An 18244-nucleotide genomic window follows, 5' to 3' on the forward strand; every position below is an offset into this window, starting at 1 on the left:
GGTTGGCAAGTATGCCATGTAGTCATTTTCTATATCGCACAGAGACAAACCCGTGATATATCCAGTATAGACTGAAGCAAGCGATCCTGCCTCAGAAGCAGCCAATGAGGTGTCAAGTTTGAAGTCACGTGACACAGGTCTTGCAAAACAGCATAAAAAAAAAGGCAGTTAACTGGGCTACTTGGGCACGATACAACATACTAAACACTTTACCGCTGGATGTTTTCAAAAAACAGAATTTTTTTCCAATGAAATTGTCAACATAATGTGATGTTAAAGGCCTACTGAAATGAATTTTTTTTATTTAAACGGGAACAGCAGATCCATTCTATGTGTCATACTTGATCATTTCGCGATATTGCCATATTTTTGCTGAAAGGATTTAGTAGAGAAAATCGACGATAAAGTTCGCAATAGCAGATCCATTCTATGTGTCATACTTGATCATTTCGCGATATTGCCATATTTTTGCTGAAAGGATTTAGTAGAGAAAATCGACGATAAAGTTCGCAACTTTTGCTCGCTGATAAAAAAAAGCCTTGCCTGTACCGGAAGTAGCGTGACGTCACAGGAGCTAGTATTCCTCACAATTCCCCGTTGTTTACAATGGAGCGAGAGAGATTCGGACCGAGAAAGTGACGATTACCCCATTAATTTGAGCGAGGATGAAAGATTCGTAGATGAGGAACGTTACAGTGAAGGACTTGAGAGGCAGTGATGGACGTATCTTTTTTCGCTCTGACCGTAACTTAGGTACAAGCTGGCTCATTGGATTCCACACTCTCTCCTTTTTCTATTGTAGATCACGGATTTGTATTTTAAACCACCTGGGATACTATATCCTCTTGAAAATGAGAGTCGAGAACGCAAAATGGACATTCAGTGCCTTTTATCTCCACGACAATACATCGGCGAAATGCTTTAGCTACGAGCTAACGTGATAGCATCGTGCTTTAACTGCATATAGAAACAAAAAAAATAAACCCCTGACTGGAAGGATAGATAGAAAATCAACAATACTATTAAACCGTGGACATGTAAATACACGGTTAATTCTTTCCAGGCTGGCGAAGGTTAACAATGCTGTGCTAACGACGCCATTGAAGCTAACTTAGCAACCGGACCGCACAGAGCTATGCTAAAAACATTAGCTCTCCACCTACGCCAGCCCTCATCTGCTCATCAACACCCGTGCTCACCTGCGTTCCAGCGATCGGCAGAAGAACGAAGGACTTCACCCGATGCGTTTGGCGGCCCGGAGACGTAGGAAGTCAAGGTGAGGTCGCCGGCTAGCGCGTCTGCTCTCCAACAAAGTCCTCCTGGTTGTGTTGCTGTAGTCCGCTGCTAATACACCGATCCCACCTACAACTGTCTTCTTTGCAGCCTTCATTGTTCATTAAACAAATTGCAAAAGATGTCCAGAATACTGTGGAATTATGAAATGAAAACAGAGCTTTTTGTATAGGATTCTACGGGGTACCATAACTTCCGTTACTCTGACTTCGTCACGCGCATACGTCGTCATACCGCGACGTTTCAGCCGGATATTTCCCGGGAAATTTTAAATGTCACTTTATAAGTTAACCCGGCCGTATTGGCATGTGTTGCAATGTTAAGATTTCATCATTGATATATAAACTATCAGACTGCGTGGTCGGTAGTAGTGGCTTTCAGTAGGCCTTTAAAAAAATTCAGTTACATAACATGCACCGTCAAAAAAAAAATGTCCGTAATAAAGACAGAAATTAACCTCCATAAAGACATAACACACACGCGTGCATTAGCTCGGTGTGTGGTCAGCTGATGATAGCGGTTTAGCTACTAGCATTAGCGAGCATTGAATTACGTATATTCTGTTTGCAATTTGTTAGTCGTTCTTTAGTGTATGTGTACCAAACAACGGTGAGTAACAAGGCCAAACACATTTTCTCGGATCAGCGAGCAATTTTTATTCATATTCACTCATATGTTCTGGTACACCACTAATGGTAATGGAACCATGTGCCCCTTTAACTAAGGCCAATGGGGGTTTTTTTGGACTTAGTGCTGATTAGAGACCTCAGCAGCTATTTTGCATTTGTGGACCACCCAGGAGAAAAGGACCATAACCTGCAAGACGTACACAACATATCCGCTCGTTGCAGGGACAATTAATTACACAACCAGAGTCTTCGTGAGCTAACTCGAGGGACGGGCCGACGCGGCGGTGCGGTCAAGTGAACGGGCGTGGCTTGCCGAACATTTAGGAGTAGTATGAAATGTCTTAAATAACATTTTTGTTATTAACATTGAAGAACATAACACACACGTGCAGTCATACATATAAACACAGTAATGCCTACTGCAAACATTCACTATCAGAATGTATATCCTATCATAACACCAACATGACTGCAAATTGTTATTGCCTCTCTAGGACTGCTTTTATATGCGTGCACGCATGCTACCTGCGTACCAGACAGGCAGGAACGCCAGGCAATTTCCCCCCCCTATATAATTATATATTATTACATAGTATAGACCAGGGGTCACCAACCTTTTTGAAACCAAGAGCTACTTCTTGGGTACTGATTAATGCGAAGGGCTACCAGTTTGATACACACTTAAATAAATTGCCAGAAATAGCCAATTTGCTCAATTTACCTTTAACTCTATGTTATTATTAATAATTAATGATATCTACACTTAATTGAACGGTTTAAAAGAGGAGAAAACACGAAAAAAATGACAATTAAATTTTGAAACATAGTTTATCTTCAATTTCGACTCTCTAAAATTCAAAATTCAACCGAAAAAAAGAAGAGAAAAACTAGTTAATTCGAATCTTTTTGAAAAAATTAAAAAAATAATTTATGGAACATCATTAGTAATTTTTCCTGATTAAGATTAATTTTAGAATTTTGATGACATGTTTTAAATAGGTTAAAATCCAATCTACACTTTGTTAGAATATATAACAAATTGGACCAAGCTATATTTCTAACAAAGACAAATCATTATTTCTTCTAGATTTTCCAGAACAAAATTTTTAAAAGAAATTCAAAAGACTTTGAAATAAGATTTACATTTGATTCTACAGATTTTCTAGATTTGCCAGAATAATTTTTTTGAATTTTAATCATAATAAGTTTGAAGAAATATTTCACAAATATTCTTCGTCGAAAAAACAGAAGCTAAAATGAAGAGTTAAATTAAAATGTATTTATTATTCTTTACAATAAAAAAAATAAATTTACTTGAACATTGATTTAAATTGTCAGGAAAGAAGAGGAAGGAATTTAAAAGGTAAATAGGTATATGTGTTTAAAAATCCTAAAATCATTTTTAAGGTTGGATTTTTTCTCTAAAATTGTCTTTCTGAAAGTTATAAGGAGCAAAGTAAAAAAATAAGGAATTTATTTAAACAAGTGAAGACCAAGTCTTTAAAATATTTTCTTGGATTTTCAAATTCTATTTGAGTTTTGTCTCTCTTAGAATTAAAAATGTCGGGCAAAGCGAGACCAGCTTGCTAGTAAATAAATACAATTTAAAAAATAGAGGCAGCTCACTGGTAAGTGTTGCTATTTGAGCTATTTTTAGAACAGGCCAGTGGGCTACTCATCTGGTCCTTACGGGCTACCTGGTGCCTGTGGGCACCGCGTTGGTGACCCCTGGTATAGACCAGGGGTGGCCACACTTTCTCTGCAGGCCAGCTACTTTTCAATTGTCCAAGTGGAGGGGATCTACCTCGTTCAAATATATCATTTATATTGATTGATTTATAAAAGAGGTTAACAAGTTATAGGTGTTTACTGATAATACAAGCATGTTTAACATTCCTTTCTTTCATGAAGACAAGAATATAAATTGGTGTATTACCTGATTCACCTTTGCATTCACCTTTCCCTATTTACTATCTCGTCTGAGAATAAACAATCTGTATTCGGATTACAGATAACTACCGTATTTTCCGGACCATAAAGTGCACTGGATTATAAGGCGCACTGCCGATGAATGGTCTATTTTCGATCTTTTTTAATATATACTGCGCATTAAAGGCCTACTGAAATGAATTTTTTTTATTCAAACGGGAATAGCAGATCCATTCTATGTGTCATACTTGATCATTTCGCGATATTGCCATATTTTTGCTGAAAGGATTTAGTATAGAACAACGACGATAAAGATCGCAACTTTTGGTATCTGATAAAAACAACCCTTACCCCTACCGGAAGTAGCGTGACGTCACAAGACAAAGGATTCCTCACAATTCCGCTTTGTTTACAATGGAGCGAGAGACATTCGGACCGAGAAAGCGACGATAACCCCATTAATTTGAGCGAAGATGAAAGATTCGTGGATGAAGAACTTTAGAGTGAAGGACTAGAGTGTAGTGCGGGGTGTATTTTTTTCCGCTCTGACCGTAACTTAGGTACAAGCTGGCTCATTGGATTCCACACTCTCTCCTTTTTCTATTGTGGATCACGGATTTGTATTTTAAACCACCTCAGATACTATATCCTCTTGAAAATGAGAGTCGAGAACGCGAAATGGACATTCACAGCGACTGAACATGTAAATAAACGGTAAATAATTTTCAGCTTTGCGAAGCTAAAAAAATAGAAGCTAACGTGATAGCAGGCTCAAATGCAGATAGAAACAAAATAAAAAAAAACCCTGACTGGAAGGATAGACAGAAGATCAACAATACTATTAAACCATGAACATGTAAATACACGGTTAATAATTTTCAGCTTGGCGAAGCTAAAAAAAATAGAAGCTAACTTAGCTACGGAGCTAACGTGATAGCATCAGTCTCAAATGCAGATAGAAACTAAATTAAAAAAAACCCTGACTGGAAGGAAAAGACAGAAGATCAACAATACTATTAAACCATGAACATGTAAATACACGGTTAATAATTTTCAGCTTGGCGAAGCTAAAAAAAAATAGAAGCTAACTTAGATGCGGCGGCGGCGGGCGTTGTACGTTTTTGACGACACCCGGGCCACCATCAGAGTCGGCAAGAAACATATATTTCCCCAAAGTTACGTACGTGACATGCACATATCGACACGCACGTACGGGCAAGCGATCAAATGTTTGGAAGCCAAAGCTGTACTCACCGTAGTGCGTCTGCTATCCTGCTCAAAACACAACACAACCTCCTGGTGTTGGTGTTGCTACAGCTAGCCGCTAATACACCGATCGCACCTACAACTTTCTTATTTGCAGTCTCCATTGTCCATTAAACAAATTGCAAAAGATTCACCAACACAGATGTCCAGAATACTGTGGAATTTTGTCGAAGAAAACAGAGCTATTTGAATTGGGTCCAAACACTTCCCTTGACCTCGTGACGTCACGCGCATACGTCATCATACCGCGACGTTTTCAAGCGGAAGTTTCCCGGGAAATTTCAAATGTCACTTTATAAGTTAACCCAGCCGTATTGGCATGTGTTGCAATGTTAAGATTTCATCATTAACATATAAACTATCAGACTGCGTGGTCGGTAGTAGTGGCTTTCAGTAGGCCTTTAAAGGAGTCATCATATTATTTTTTTTTTCTAAATGTAAAACACTTCCTTGTGGTCTACATAATATTTGATAGTGGTTCTTTGGTCAAAAAGTTGCATAGATTATGTTTTACAGACCATCTTCAAGCCGCTTTCTGACAGTCTCTTCAGGATTTACGTGGCTCACCTTCGACGTCATCTTTGTTGTAGCGGTGTAGCGTGCAAGGACGGGAGTGGAAGAAGTGTCACAAGATGACGCTAACTGTTTTAATGACTTTATTCGAAGATGTCAGGTTCAAACACTGATGACATCTATTAAACAAGACAAGAAGCAAGGAATTAAACAGAGACAGAATTAAATTTGGCTCAATTGAGGAGAGACGTCTGGCCTGTACTCACTACGCTCTGGCGAAAAATTGAACGCTTCCTCTTTTATTTGGACATGGCAACAGCTGTTTCTAAGGTACAGGGGTCGTAAACAGCCATCGCCTTTGGTTACAACAGTTCAAAGAAAAGGTCGTAAAACAGTTCAAAGAAGAGGTCCCTGGAGGGGAGTCAGGTCCTGCTTCCTCTTCGCTTTGTAGTTGTCGGGTCAAAACAATTGCTTTCTGTTGATTACAAGACATAAAAGACAGAGAACACCTTCATGTTGCTTCCCATCCTACACAGTGGAGTTTTACAAGCCTTCTTCTTGGTAGGTTCAAAGACGGCTTGTGTCCTCTCGCCGGGAACTCATGGCAACACAAAGTTTTGTGATAACTTAGATACAATTATTCTAACACAATCAAGAACGGAGCAGCATCTCCTCATCCGGAAACAACAACAAAGCCGGATGGATGTTAGCTGCTAGCTGGATAGCCATGTCTTAAAGCACCTCTTCCTGAGGGCGTTTCAGTGTTATAACTTCACCTTTATCTTTAGGTTTTAGACCAAAATGCGTCCATTCTCCCTTTTCTGTCCACACACTGTGTCTGCTTGTAAGTACTCCGTGTGTGTGCACTGCCGAACATGCTCCTCTACTCGTAAAACCAGCAATGTGACGCGCCGTCATTTTTAGAGGCGGTATAGTACCGAATATGATTGATTAGTATCGCCGTACTATACTAGTACTGGTACACCGTACAACCCTACCTCGCACGTTTTCTTCCTTTTGTCATTTCTTCTACTCGCGCATATGCGAGTGAAATGCTCGCCCTGAGAGATTATTGAATGCCTTCTTTTTGCGATGCTCCCTTGTGGACAGGACCAACAGGAGGCCAACGGCGCCCCAGAGCACCCTCAGCAGCACCAAGGGGCCGGTATGACCAGCGCTCGGTCCAGGAGGGGCCCGGGGACCGGAGCAGGTGACGGCGGATCGGCGGGCGGTGCGAGCGGCCCGGAGCAGAACGGCCAGGCGCCGTCCAGCAGGCCCGCCCGTGTGGTGGAAGCGGAGGACGACGAGGAGGAGGAGCTGACGCTGAAATACGGCGCCAAGCACGTCATCATGCTTTTCGTGCCCGTCACGCTCTGCATGGTGGTCGTCGTGGCGACCATCAAGTCCGTCAGCTTCTACACGCAGAAAGACGGCCAGAGACTGTGAGTGTTTACAATTTTTCACCTTAAACGCGGTTCATCTCCCGCGCCACAAGATGGAGATAACGCGTCGTGTCATAAGTCATTTTTAGATGTCACATCTTTCTCTTGTGGTATTTTTATTAATATCAGTATTTGTTTTCTTGCACTCTGACACTAAATACTAACAGGGTTTCCCCTCAGATACCTTTGGCGGTGGGGGCGTGGTCAGTATGACGTCATCACATTATTTGCTATGATGCATATATTTACTTTAAAAAGTCAAAACAAATGTATACATACATTTAAAACAAAATTGTAATTAATTATAATATTAACATATAAACTTTTTTTTTTAAAAATAATATAGTTTTGCTCTATTTTTCAATCGCTTATTGTACAATGTACTTTGTTGAAAATGTTTTTCTTTCCACTTCCAATTCTTTTAGTCTTTATTTTTTATTTTAATGAAAAAGGACTGGCAACAAATCTAGCATCTATTTCTGCTCTTGATTTGATTTTTATTAAGGATCCCCATTAGCTGGTTGCCACAACAACCCACTAGTCTTCCTGGGGTCCACAAACTCAATACAATTACAAGTAAAAGCATATAATTATAACTACACAATACAGAAACAAATAAAAGCATCAACAAGCGAACCATTTACAGTTGTTGTCGACTGTGGTACAAAATACAGGAAAAACACGCACTCTCCAAAAAACCTCCTAAAACAAAAATAAAGAGGTGCACGGCAAAACGTGTTCTTAAAGAAAAAGCAATGCCAGCAACACTCGTGTCCTTTCTAATGATTGTAATACAAACTGTGCAGGCGCTACCAAACACAGGCCGCTTTCGAAAATGTCTTCGTCAGTTGGCACACGGGTGTTGCTGGCCTTGGTATTGTAGACCAGAGGTGTCAAAGTCGTTTTCACTGAGGGCCATATCGCAGTTATGTTTGGCCCCTGTGAATACTATAATTACACTATTTTTTGTGTATTTTATTAGTATATTTTTTTTACCTAAAATGTAAAAAAAAATATGGTAAGTTGCAATAATTTCACCTCAAAATTTTGTGTATATTACTGTAAATGAAAAAACTTGGTTGCCAGGATTTTACTGTAAAATTTACATTTGTTTTTTTACTGTACATTTTAAAAAAGAAAGGCAATTTTACAGTAAAATTTTGGCGCCTGAGCTGCCAGTTGTTGCTTTTGTTTTTTGTTTTTTACCGCAAATCGACCACTGTAGATTTTTTGAGGTATTACTGTAAATGCCAAAACGGCACCACAGTTTATTACAGTAAAAAAAAAAGTAAAACAATTTTTCGTTTAGAGAAAAATGCTGTAAAAACCACAGTAAATATCACAATTTCAAATCATTATTATTAGTATTTATTTCTATTTAAAAAATGGTTTGAATGTTTCATCATATATTTTTGCATAATTAGACAATATTTAGATTAACATAATCTGCGATTACATGAAGTACATGTACCGTATTTTTCGGATTATTCATCGCTCCGGAGTATAAAAATCGCACCGGCCGAAAATGCATAATAAAGAAGGAAAAAAACATGTATAAGTCGCACTAGAGCAGGGGTCACCAACCTTTTTGAAACCAAGAGCTACTTCTTGGGTACTGATTAATGCGAAGGGCTACCAGTTTGATACACACTTAAATAAATTGCCAGAAATAGCCAATTTGCTCAATTTACCTTTAACTCTGTTATTATTAATAGTTAATGATATTTACACTTAATTGAACGGTTTAAAAGAGAAGAAAACACGAAAAAAAATGACAATTAAATTTTGAAACATAGTTTATCTTCAATTTTGACTCTTTAAAATTCAAAATTCAACCGAAAAAAAGAAGAGAAAAACTTAAAAAAAGAATTCATGGAACATCATTAGCAATTTTTCCTGATTAAGATTAATTTTAGAATTTTGATGACATGTTTTAAATAGGTTAAAATCCAATCTACACTTTGTTAGAATATATAACAAATTGGACCAAGCTATATTTCTAACAAAGACAAATCATTATTTCTTCTAGATTTTCCAGAACAAATATTTTAAAAGAAATTCAAAAGACTTTGAAATAAGATTTAAATTTGATTCTACAGATTTTCTAGATTTGCCAGAATAATTTTTTTAAATTTTAATTATAATAAGTTTGAAAAAATATTTCACAAATATTCTTCGTCGAAAAAACAGAAGCTAAAATGAAGAATTAAATTAAAATGTATTTGTTATTCTTTACAAAAAAAATAAAAAATTTACTTGAACATTGATTTAAATTGTCAGGAAAGAAGAGGAAGGAATTCAAAAGGTAAAAAGGTATATGTGTTTTAAAATCCTAAAATCATTTTTAAGGTTGTATTTTTTCTCTAAAATTGTCTTTCTGAAAGTTATAAGAAGCAAAGTAAAAAAAATAATGAATTTATTTGAACAAGTGAAGACCAAGTCTTTAAAATATTTTCTTGGATTCTCAAATTCTATTTGAGTTTTGTCTCTCTTAGAATTAAAAATGTCAGGCAAAGCGAGACCAGCTTGCTAGTAAATAAATACAATTTAAAAAATAGAGGCAGCTCACTGGTAAGTGCTGCTATTTGAGCTATTTTTAGAACAGGCCGGCGGGCTACTCATCTGGTCCTTACGGGCTACCTGGTGCCCGCGGGCACCGCGTTGGTGACCCCTGCACTAGAGTATAAATCGCATTTTTTGGGGAAATGTATTTGATAAAAGCCAACACCAAGAATAGACATTTGAAAGGCAATTTAAAATAAATAAAGAATAGTGAACAACAGGCTGAATAAGTGTACGTTATATGAGGCATAAATAACCAACTGAGAACGTGCCTGGTATGTTAACGTAACATATTATGGTAAGAGTCATTCAAATAACTATAACATATAGAACATGCTATACGTTTACCAAACAATCTGTCACTCCTAATCGCTAAATCCCATGAAATCTTCTTCCTCGAATATTATTTGATATTTTACGGTAATGTGTTAATAATTTCACACATAAGGCGCTCCAGAGTATATATCGCATCCGAAAAATACGGTATTTTTTTCGTCCAAAATAGAAAGAATACATTTAGTAAGAAAAGTTACAGTACTTTATTGATACTTATTATTTCCAGGCTTTCGAGGGCCAAATAAAATGAAGTGGCGGGCCACACCTGAGCCTTGAGTTTGACACCTGTGTTGTAGACTGTACCCGTCTATAGAAACTCTTTACTTCCGCCACGCAGGAAATGTTGAAATTGTGCCTGTTGTTGGCATAAAATTGGCAATAAAAGTTAAAAAGAGCGTCGGACTATGTGTGTCTTCTTCTGGAAGCTACAATACATTTTTTGTGTGTTTTCACATAAAAAAACACATCATTTTTAAAATGTGGCGGCTAATATATTGCCGCGGCGCACCGCCGCAATCAAATCCATTGGGGGAAACCCTGACTAATGCGAAATGTCGTCCACCAGGATCTACACGCCTTTCTCTGAGGACACGGACACGGTCGGCGAAAGGGCGCTCAACTCCATCCTAAACGCCACCATCATGATCACGGTGATCATCGTGATGACTTTGGTGCTGGTGCTGTTGTACAAGTACCGTTGCTACAAGGTGCGTCACACCAACGCGGAGCCCGGTAAACACCTTGAAAAAGGCGATGTCACTCTGCTGTAATGTTTGTGTTGGCAGGTGATCCAAGGCTGGCTTTTCTGCGCCTCCCTATTCTTGCTCTTCCTCTTCTCGTTCATCTACCTCAAGTAAGCCCCGCTCTTTTTCCCGTTACCCTGGGCGATATGGTCTTTTATTAATATCTCCATATTTTTAGGCCATGTCACGATACACCACATATATCTCCATATTTTGCCTGAGCCTTGAATGAACACTTGATGCATATAATCACAGCAGTATGATGATTCTATGTGTCTACATTAAAACATTCTTCTTCATACTGCATTAATACATGCTACTTTTAAACTTTCATGCAGAGAGGATAATTACAACTAGAAGTGTATTTATTAAACAGTTATTAAGCAGTGGCACAAACATTCATGTCATTTCCAAAACAGAAAGTGCAAGATTGTCAGAGACATTTTAAAACAAGCTATTAGTGATGATGTCACTAGGATGACATATCAAAACAACACTAAATTAAAGTGCACTTTTTGTACAGAACGCCACTACTATAGTTTAAAACAAATAAAGTGCACTTTTGTGCATGATGTCACACAAGATATTTCAATAAGTGTCAAATAAAAATGAGCTGCATAATAGGAAATCAAATAGTGTATGTCCTTCACTATGTGGTAGGTTCCTGCGGACGTTATCTCCTTCTGTTGTTGACTATTTGTTTCATACTGTGTTGAGCGGACGTTATCTCCTTCTGTTGTTGACTTTTTTTTTTTCATACAGTGTTGATGTGGAAATGGTCGCTTTGGCATTTTGTTGGTGTGGCACCAAACGGAGATGTTGACGTGCGGAGTTTCAAGCACTCTTCATTCTCTTGCGGGTGACTTTTCAAGTGATGCTACAAATTAGCAGTAATGCTACTTTTTGTAGCAACGCTTTTGCCGCATACTTCACATATTACGCTTGTCTGTTCAACATCTTCCTGCTTGAAGCCAAACCACCGCCAGACGATGGACCCCCTGCTGTTTTTCTTGGGAATTAATTCTTCTTCCTTCATTTCTTACCAGATTCGCACCTTCTTTCTCTCGTATTACCACCGCACCGTTAGCATCACAGCTAACGTTAGCATGTCGCTACCTCTCTGCTCGGCGAGGACGTATGACGTTGCACGCGCGACAGTATGTGACGTATGTGAGAAGGTGCGCTTGTTTTAAGTCTCTGTGAGAAGCAGAGACAAGAAAGAGTGAGAAAAGCCTGTAGTGCAGCGTTTCTCAAAGTGTGGGGCGCGCCCCACTGGTGGGGAATAGAGACATGACAGGTGAGGCGCGAGGAACGGGAGGAAATTTCACTTTAATTTTTTTTTTTTTCTCAATTATATTCTTAGATTTTTTTTTTTACTATGCTTTCATTTTCTATACACACTGTAAATCACTTTGTGATTCTGTCTGTGAAATCCGCTATATAAATAAATGTAAATTACTTATTTTTCCTGTAGGCTTTAAATTTCTAGGTAGGAGCGAAAGTTTGACAGAGATAGCAACAGTAACTAATGGGGGCGGGGCCGAGCGGAAGCTCTGTGAATGGCGAGTCACTGTGCGAGGATTTGCTGTTTTGCAAATACATAAAAAATAGAGCCAATGCTGATGAGCTGTTCAAGATAATGGGCAGTTTCCTCAAAGAACACGACCTTAAATGGGAAAACTGTGTGGGCTTTTGCTCTGATGGCACACAGACCATGGCAAAGTCAAGAAACGGGCTGCAGGCTCTAATAAAGAGGGTTGCGCCAAATGCGCATTGGACACACTGTGTGTCATTCACCGGGAAGCACTCGCGTCAAGGCAGCTCAGCCCCGAACTCAATGAGGTTTTAACAGTGGCAGTGTCAAGCCTGCAACCCCGATTTGAAAAGCTGTGCAGTGCAAAACAGGCTCATTGCAGCCACTAATGCTGGAGTACTGTAAAACTCATGTTCACTTGCCCTGTCTTGCCAAATGCATTAGCTCCTCCTTTTTTTTTTGCAAAGATTGCAAAGTGGCACTTTTATTTTTATTTATTATTGAACTTGATGCAAGTTATTTGATTTATTATTGAACTTGATGCAAGTTATAACACTTTTATTTGATTTATTATTGAACTTGATGCAAGTTATAACACTTTTATTTGATTTATTATTGAACTTGATGCAAGTTATAACACTTTTATTTGATTTATTATTGAACTTGATGCAAGTTATAACACTTTTATTTGATTTATTATTGAACTTGATGCAAGTTATAACACTTTTTTGATTTATTATTGAACTTGATGCAAGTTATAACACTTTTATTTGATTTATTATTGAACTTGAAGCCAGTTACAACACTTTTTTTGATTTATTATTGAACTTGATGCAAGTTATAACACTTTTGTTTTATTTATTATTGAAGTTATTTTATTTGATATTGAACTTGATGCAAGTTATACCACAGCTGCACAGTTATTTTATTTATTATTGAACTTGATGTTATTTTATGTTATTGAGTGTGAATGTATACAACTTGATGTTACTTGATGTTCAATAAATTTGAAAATGTTAAGCTTGGCATTAGCGTTCTGTTGGGGCGATGGGGGCAGGTGGGGCTTGAAAACTCCCCCCTGTCCAAAGTGGGGGATGACAAAAAAAGTTTGAGAACCACTGCTGTAGTGTAATGCCCGCAGCTAAAAGACGTATACTCCAATATCACGATATAGTCATTTTCTATATCGCACAGAGACAAACCCGTGATATATCGAGTATATTCCATATATCGCCCAGCCCTACCCTGACGTCTCCTACTCTGCCGCCAGAGAGGTGTTCAAGAACTACAACGTGGCCATGGACTACTTCACCGTGGCCATCATCATCTGGAACTTTGGAGTGGTGGGAATGATGTGCATCCACTGGAAAGGTCCGCTGCGCCTCCAGCAGGCTTACCTCATCATGATCAGCGCTCTCATGGCGCTGGTGTTCATCAAGTACCTCCCCGAGTGGACCGCCTGGCTCATATTGGCTGTCATCTCCATCTACGGTGAACATTCACTTCTCACCGTAACTTTCCTGTCGTCTGAGTCACGTCAACTCTGCTCCGTTCTCCCCGCAGATCTGTTGGCGGTGCTTTGTCCGAAAGGGCCTCTGAGGATCTTGGTGGAGACGGCTCAGGAGAGGAACGAACCCATCTTTCCTGCTCTCATCTACTCTTGTAAGTAGAGATGTCTGAAAATGGCTTTTTTGCCGATATCCGATATTGTCCAACTCTTACAGATTCCGATATCAACCGATACCGATATATACAGTCGTGGAATGAACACATTATTATGCCTAATTTTGTTGTGATGCCCCGCTGGATGCATTAAAGGCCTACTGAAAGCCACTACTAGCGACCATGCAGTCTGATAGTTTATATATCAATGATGAAATCTTAACATTGCAACACATGCCAATACGGCCGGGTTAACTTATAAAGTGCAATTTTAAATTTCCCGCGAAATATCCTGATTAAAACGTCTCGGTATGATGACGCCTGCGCGTGACGTCACGGATTGTAGAGGACAGCATGGTGGCCAGCTATTAAGTCGTCTGTTTTCATCGCAAAATTCCACAGCATTCTGGACATCTGTGTTGGTGAATCTTTTGCAATTTGTTCAATGAACAATGGAGACGGCAAAGAAGAAAGCTGTAGGTGGGAAGCGGTGTATTTCGGCCGGCTGCAGCAACACAAACTCGTAGCCGGTGTTTCATTGTTTACATTCCCGAAAGATGACAGTCAAGCTTTACCATTGGCCTGCGGAGAACTGGGACAACAGAGACTCTTACCAGGATGACTTTTAGTTGGATACGCAGACGCGGTACCGTGAGTATGCATGAGCTGCGGCTTCCAAACATTTGATCGCTTGCCCGTACGTGCGTGCCGCTATGGCATGTCACGTATGTAACTTTGGGGAAATATATGTGCTGTATGAACTTTGGAGAGGTGAACGGTACTTTGGGCTGTGGGATTGAGTGTGTTGTGCGGGTGTTTGAGTTGTATTGGCGGGTTATATGGACGGGAGGGGGAAGGTGTTTGTTATGCGGGATTAATTTGTGGCATATTAAATATAAGCCTGGTTGTGTTGTGGCTAATAGAGTATATATATGTCTTGTGTTTATTTACTGTTTTAGTCATTCCCAGCTGAATATCAGGTCCCACCCGCCTCTCACAGCATCTTCCCTATCTGAATCGTTTCCACTGCCCTCTAATCCTTCACTCTCACTTTCCTCATCCACAAATCTTTCATCCTCGCTCAAATTAATGGGGAAATCGTCGCTTTCTCGGTCCGAATCGCTCTCGCTGCACGTGGCCATGATTGTAAACAATGTGCAGATGTGAGGAGCTCCACAACCTGTGACGTCACGCTACTTCCGGTACAGGCAAGGCTTTTTTATCAGCGACCAAAAGTTGCGACCTTTATCGTCGATGTTCTCTACTAAATCCTTTCAGCTAAAATATGGCGATATCGCGAAATGATCAAGTATGACACATAGAATGGACCTGCTATCCCCGTTTAAATAAGAAAATCGCATTTCAGTAGGCCTTTAAAAAATGTAACAAGGTTTTCCAAAAAAAATCAACTCAAGTTATGGAAAAAAGTGCCAACACGGCACTGCCATATTTATTGAAGTCACAAAGTGCATTATTTTTTTTTAACATGCCTCAAAACAGCAGCTTGGAATTTGGGACATGCTCTCCTCGAGAGAGCTTGAGGTGGGTGGGTTGGGGGGGGCGGGGTAGGGGGTAGCGGTGGGTGTATATTGTAGTGAGAGAGCGCGCATGCCTGTCAAAGCCAAAAAAGACAATTGCTGGAAAGCAACCAACAGTCTTTTATTGGAAAATAAAACGGTATTGCACCATGAAATGGGGGGGATTATTATTATTATTATTATTATTATTTTTATTTTTTTCATAAAGAAATACAATCATGTGTGCTTACGGACTGTATCCCTGCAGACTGTATTGCTCTATATTGATATATAATGTATATATTGTGTTTTTTAATGTTGATTTAATACAACATTTTTTTTTTAATTTTTTAAATTTTTTATTTTTTTATTTCTTGTGCGGCCCGGTACCAATCGGTACCGGACCGCGGCCCGGTGGTTGGGGACCACTGGTCTGGAGGACCCACTGGAAGGCGATTTCCACAAAGGGATTATTACTTTTTAACAGAAGTGTAGGTAGAACATGTTAAAACAGAAAATAAGTAGATATTAACAGTAAATGAACAAGTAGATTAATAATCCATTTTTTACAGGTTGTCCCTCATAATGTGTACAAAATAATAGGTGTATAAATGACACAATATGTTGCTGCATACGTCAGCAGACTAATTAGGAGTCTTTGTTTGTTTACTTACTACTAAAAGACAAGTTGTCTAGTATGTTCACTATTTTATTTAAGGACTAAATTGCAATAATAAACATATGTTTCATGTACACTAAGATTTTTTGTTAAAACAAAGACAATAATGCCATTTTTGTGGTCCCCTTTATTTAGAAAAGTATCCAAATACATTTTGGTACCAGTACCGGTACCAAAATATTGGTATTGGGACAACCCTATGATAGACATGTACTTGTTATCAATAAAAAATAAGTTTGATAAAACTTTTTTTTTTAATTTTTTTTTTTTTTTTCTTGAGTCGGAAGAAACCGGAAAGAATGAAGCATGGTTGGTTGAGTGAGCAACGGTAGGGACACCCTAAAGAGCCAATCACGTAACACTATCAACTATCAGATTTGGTTGCACCATATTGCTGTGTCGCTGTTGATTCTCTGCATGGAGTGAGAAGAGAGTAAAAATGAGTTCTGCAGAGAACAAAAAATATTGTGGATAAAACAGGACTGGACAGTAGGGCAGTTTTTTGGGATTTTTTGATAAATGACACAATATGTTACTGCCTATGTCAGCAGACTAATTAGGAGTCTTTGTTGTTTACTTACTACTAAAAGACAAGTTGTCTAGTATGTTCACTATTTTATTTAAGGACTAAATTGCAATAATAAACATATGTTTAATGTAACCTAAGATTTTTAGTTAAAATAAAGACAATATCAACATTTTTGTGGTCCCCTTTATTTAGAAAAGTATCGCAATACATTTTGGTACCGGTACCAAAATATTGGTCATCAAAGGGATTTGCAACCAAAGTTGTAACAACATTAATAAGTCACAAAAGGTCCCCTTTAAGTCGTCCAAAACTAGGAAAAAAGTGTTGGATTTGCAGCCACTGTTCATGTCTCTATCAGAAAGACAATGCATGATGTGCTGCATTAAAATCGAGAAGAATGAGGGAGCTTTTACAATGTTGGAATTCAACGTATTGTCTTTACTTTACTCACTGAAGACAAAATACAGACCACATTGAACATAACGTGCGTGTTTTTGAAGTGCGAAAGGAAGCCAGTGTGCACGGAAAGAAGCCACACAACCCCAGGAAGAACATGCAAACGCCACACAAAATTCCAGAGCCGAGATTAGAACGTGAATACCCGCACACAAATTCTTGCTGAGAGACTGCGGTGCTAAACCACGCGTGTGAACTGTATAGAAATGAAGCACTGCGCGGAAAGAGACAGAATGTCCACGTAACGCCTCGACTTTTCCTCCCGAAGCTACGATGGTGTGGCTCGTCAACATGGCCGACACGGACCAGCCCGGTAGGGGCTCTGGGGACGCAGCCTCGCCTCCGCCGCAGCCTCAAGACGGTGAGTGATTCCACGGACAAATGACATGGATTAAAACACAGGTTCTTAACCTTCATGGCCTCGGGGGCCCAACTTATCCACTGTAGAGTGGCCCGGTGCACGCTCAAATATTAACCTTGACTTAGTAATCGTACCATAAACCTTAGATTTGGTCAGGCTGATTAGAACATTAATTACCACATAAACCTTAGGCAGTGGTCAGGCTGATTAGAACATTATTTACCACATAAACCTTAGGCATTGGTCAGCCTGATTAGAACATTATCTACCACATAAACCTTAGGCATTGGTCAGGCTGATTAGAACATTATTTAACACATAAACCTTAGGCTTTGGTCAGGCTGATTAGAAAATTATTTAACACATAAACCTTAGGCATTGGTCAGGCTGATTAGAACATTATTTACTATATAAACCTTAGGCATTGGTCAGGCTGATTAGAACATTATTTAACACATAAACCTTAGGCTTTGGTGAGGCTGATTAGAGCATTATTTATTATATAAACCTTAGGCTTTGGTAAGGCTGATTAGAACATTATTTAACACATAAACCTTAGGTTTTGTCTGGCTGATTAGTAAATTATTTAAAACATAAACCTTAGGCTTTGGTCAGGCTGATTAGTAAATTATTTAAAACATAAACCTTAGGCTTTGGTCAGGCTGATTAGTAAATTATTTAACACATAAACCTTAGGAATTGGTCAGGCTGATTAAAACATTATTTACTATATAAACCTTAGGCTTTGGTCAGGCTGATTAGAACATTATTTACTATATAAATCTTAGGATTT

General features: G+C 38.8%; 1 protein-coding gene across 1 annotated transcript in view; it reads left to right on the plus strand.

Annotated features, from left to right (window-relative positions):
• The window catches only part of psen1 (presenilin 1), a 35550-nt gene that overhangs the window by 10588 nt on the left and 6718 nt on the right, over positions 1 to 18244 (plus strand). The window contains exons 3-8 of the mRNA XM_062034036.1: positions 6741 to 7072; positions 10536 to 10677; positions 10756 to 10823; positions 13518 to 13738; positions 13811 to 13909; positions 17359 to 17451. Of these exons, the coding sequence (XP_061890020.1) occupies positions 6741 to 7072; positions 10536 to 10677; positions 10756 to 10823; positions 13518 to 13738; positions 13811 to 13909; positions 17359 to 17451 (955 nt within the window). The remainder of the gene's footprint in view (positions 1 to 6740; positions 7073 to 10535; positions 10678 to 10755; positions 10824 to 13517; positions 13739 to 13810; positions 13910 to 17358; positions 17452 to 18244) is intronic.

This window comes from Entelurus aequoreus, linkage group LG23 (assembly GCF_033978785.1).
Source record: "Entelurus aequoreus isolate RoL-2023_Sb linkage group LG23, RoL_Eaeq_v1.1, whole genome shotgun sequence".
NCBI classification, from domain to species: domain Eukaryota; kingdom Metazoa; phylum Chordata; class Actinopteri; order Syngnathiformes; family Syngnathidae; genus Entelurus; species Entelurus aequoreus.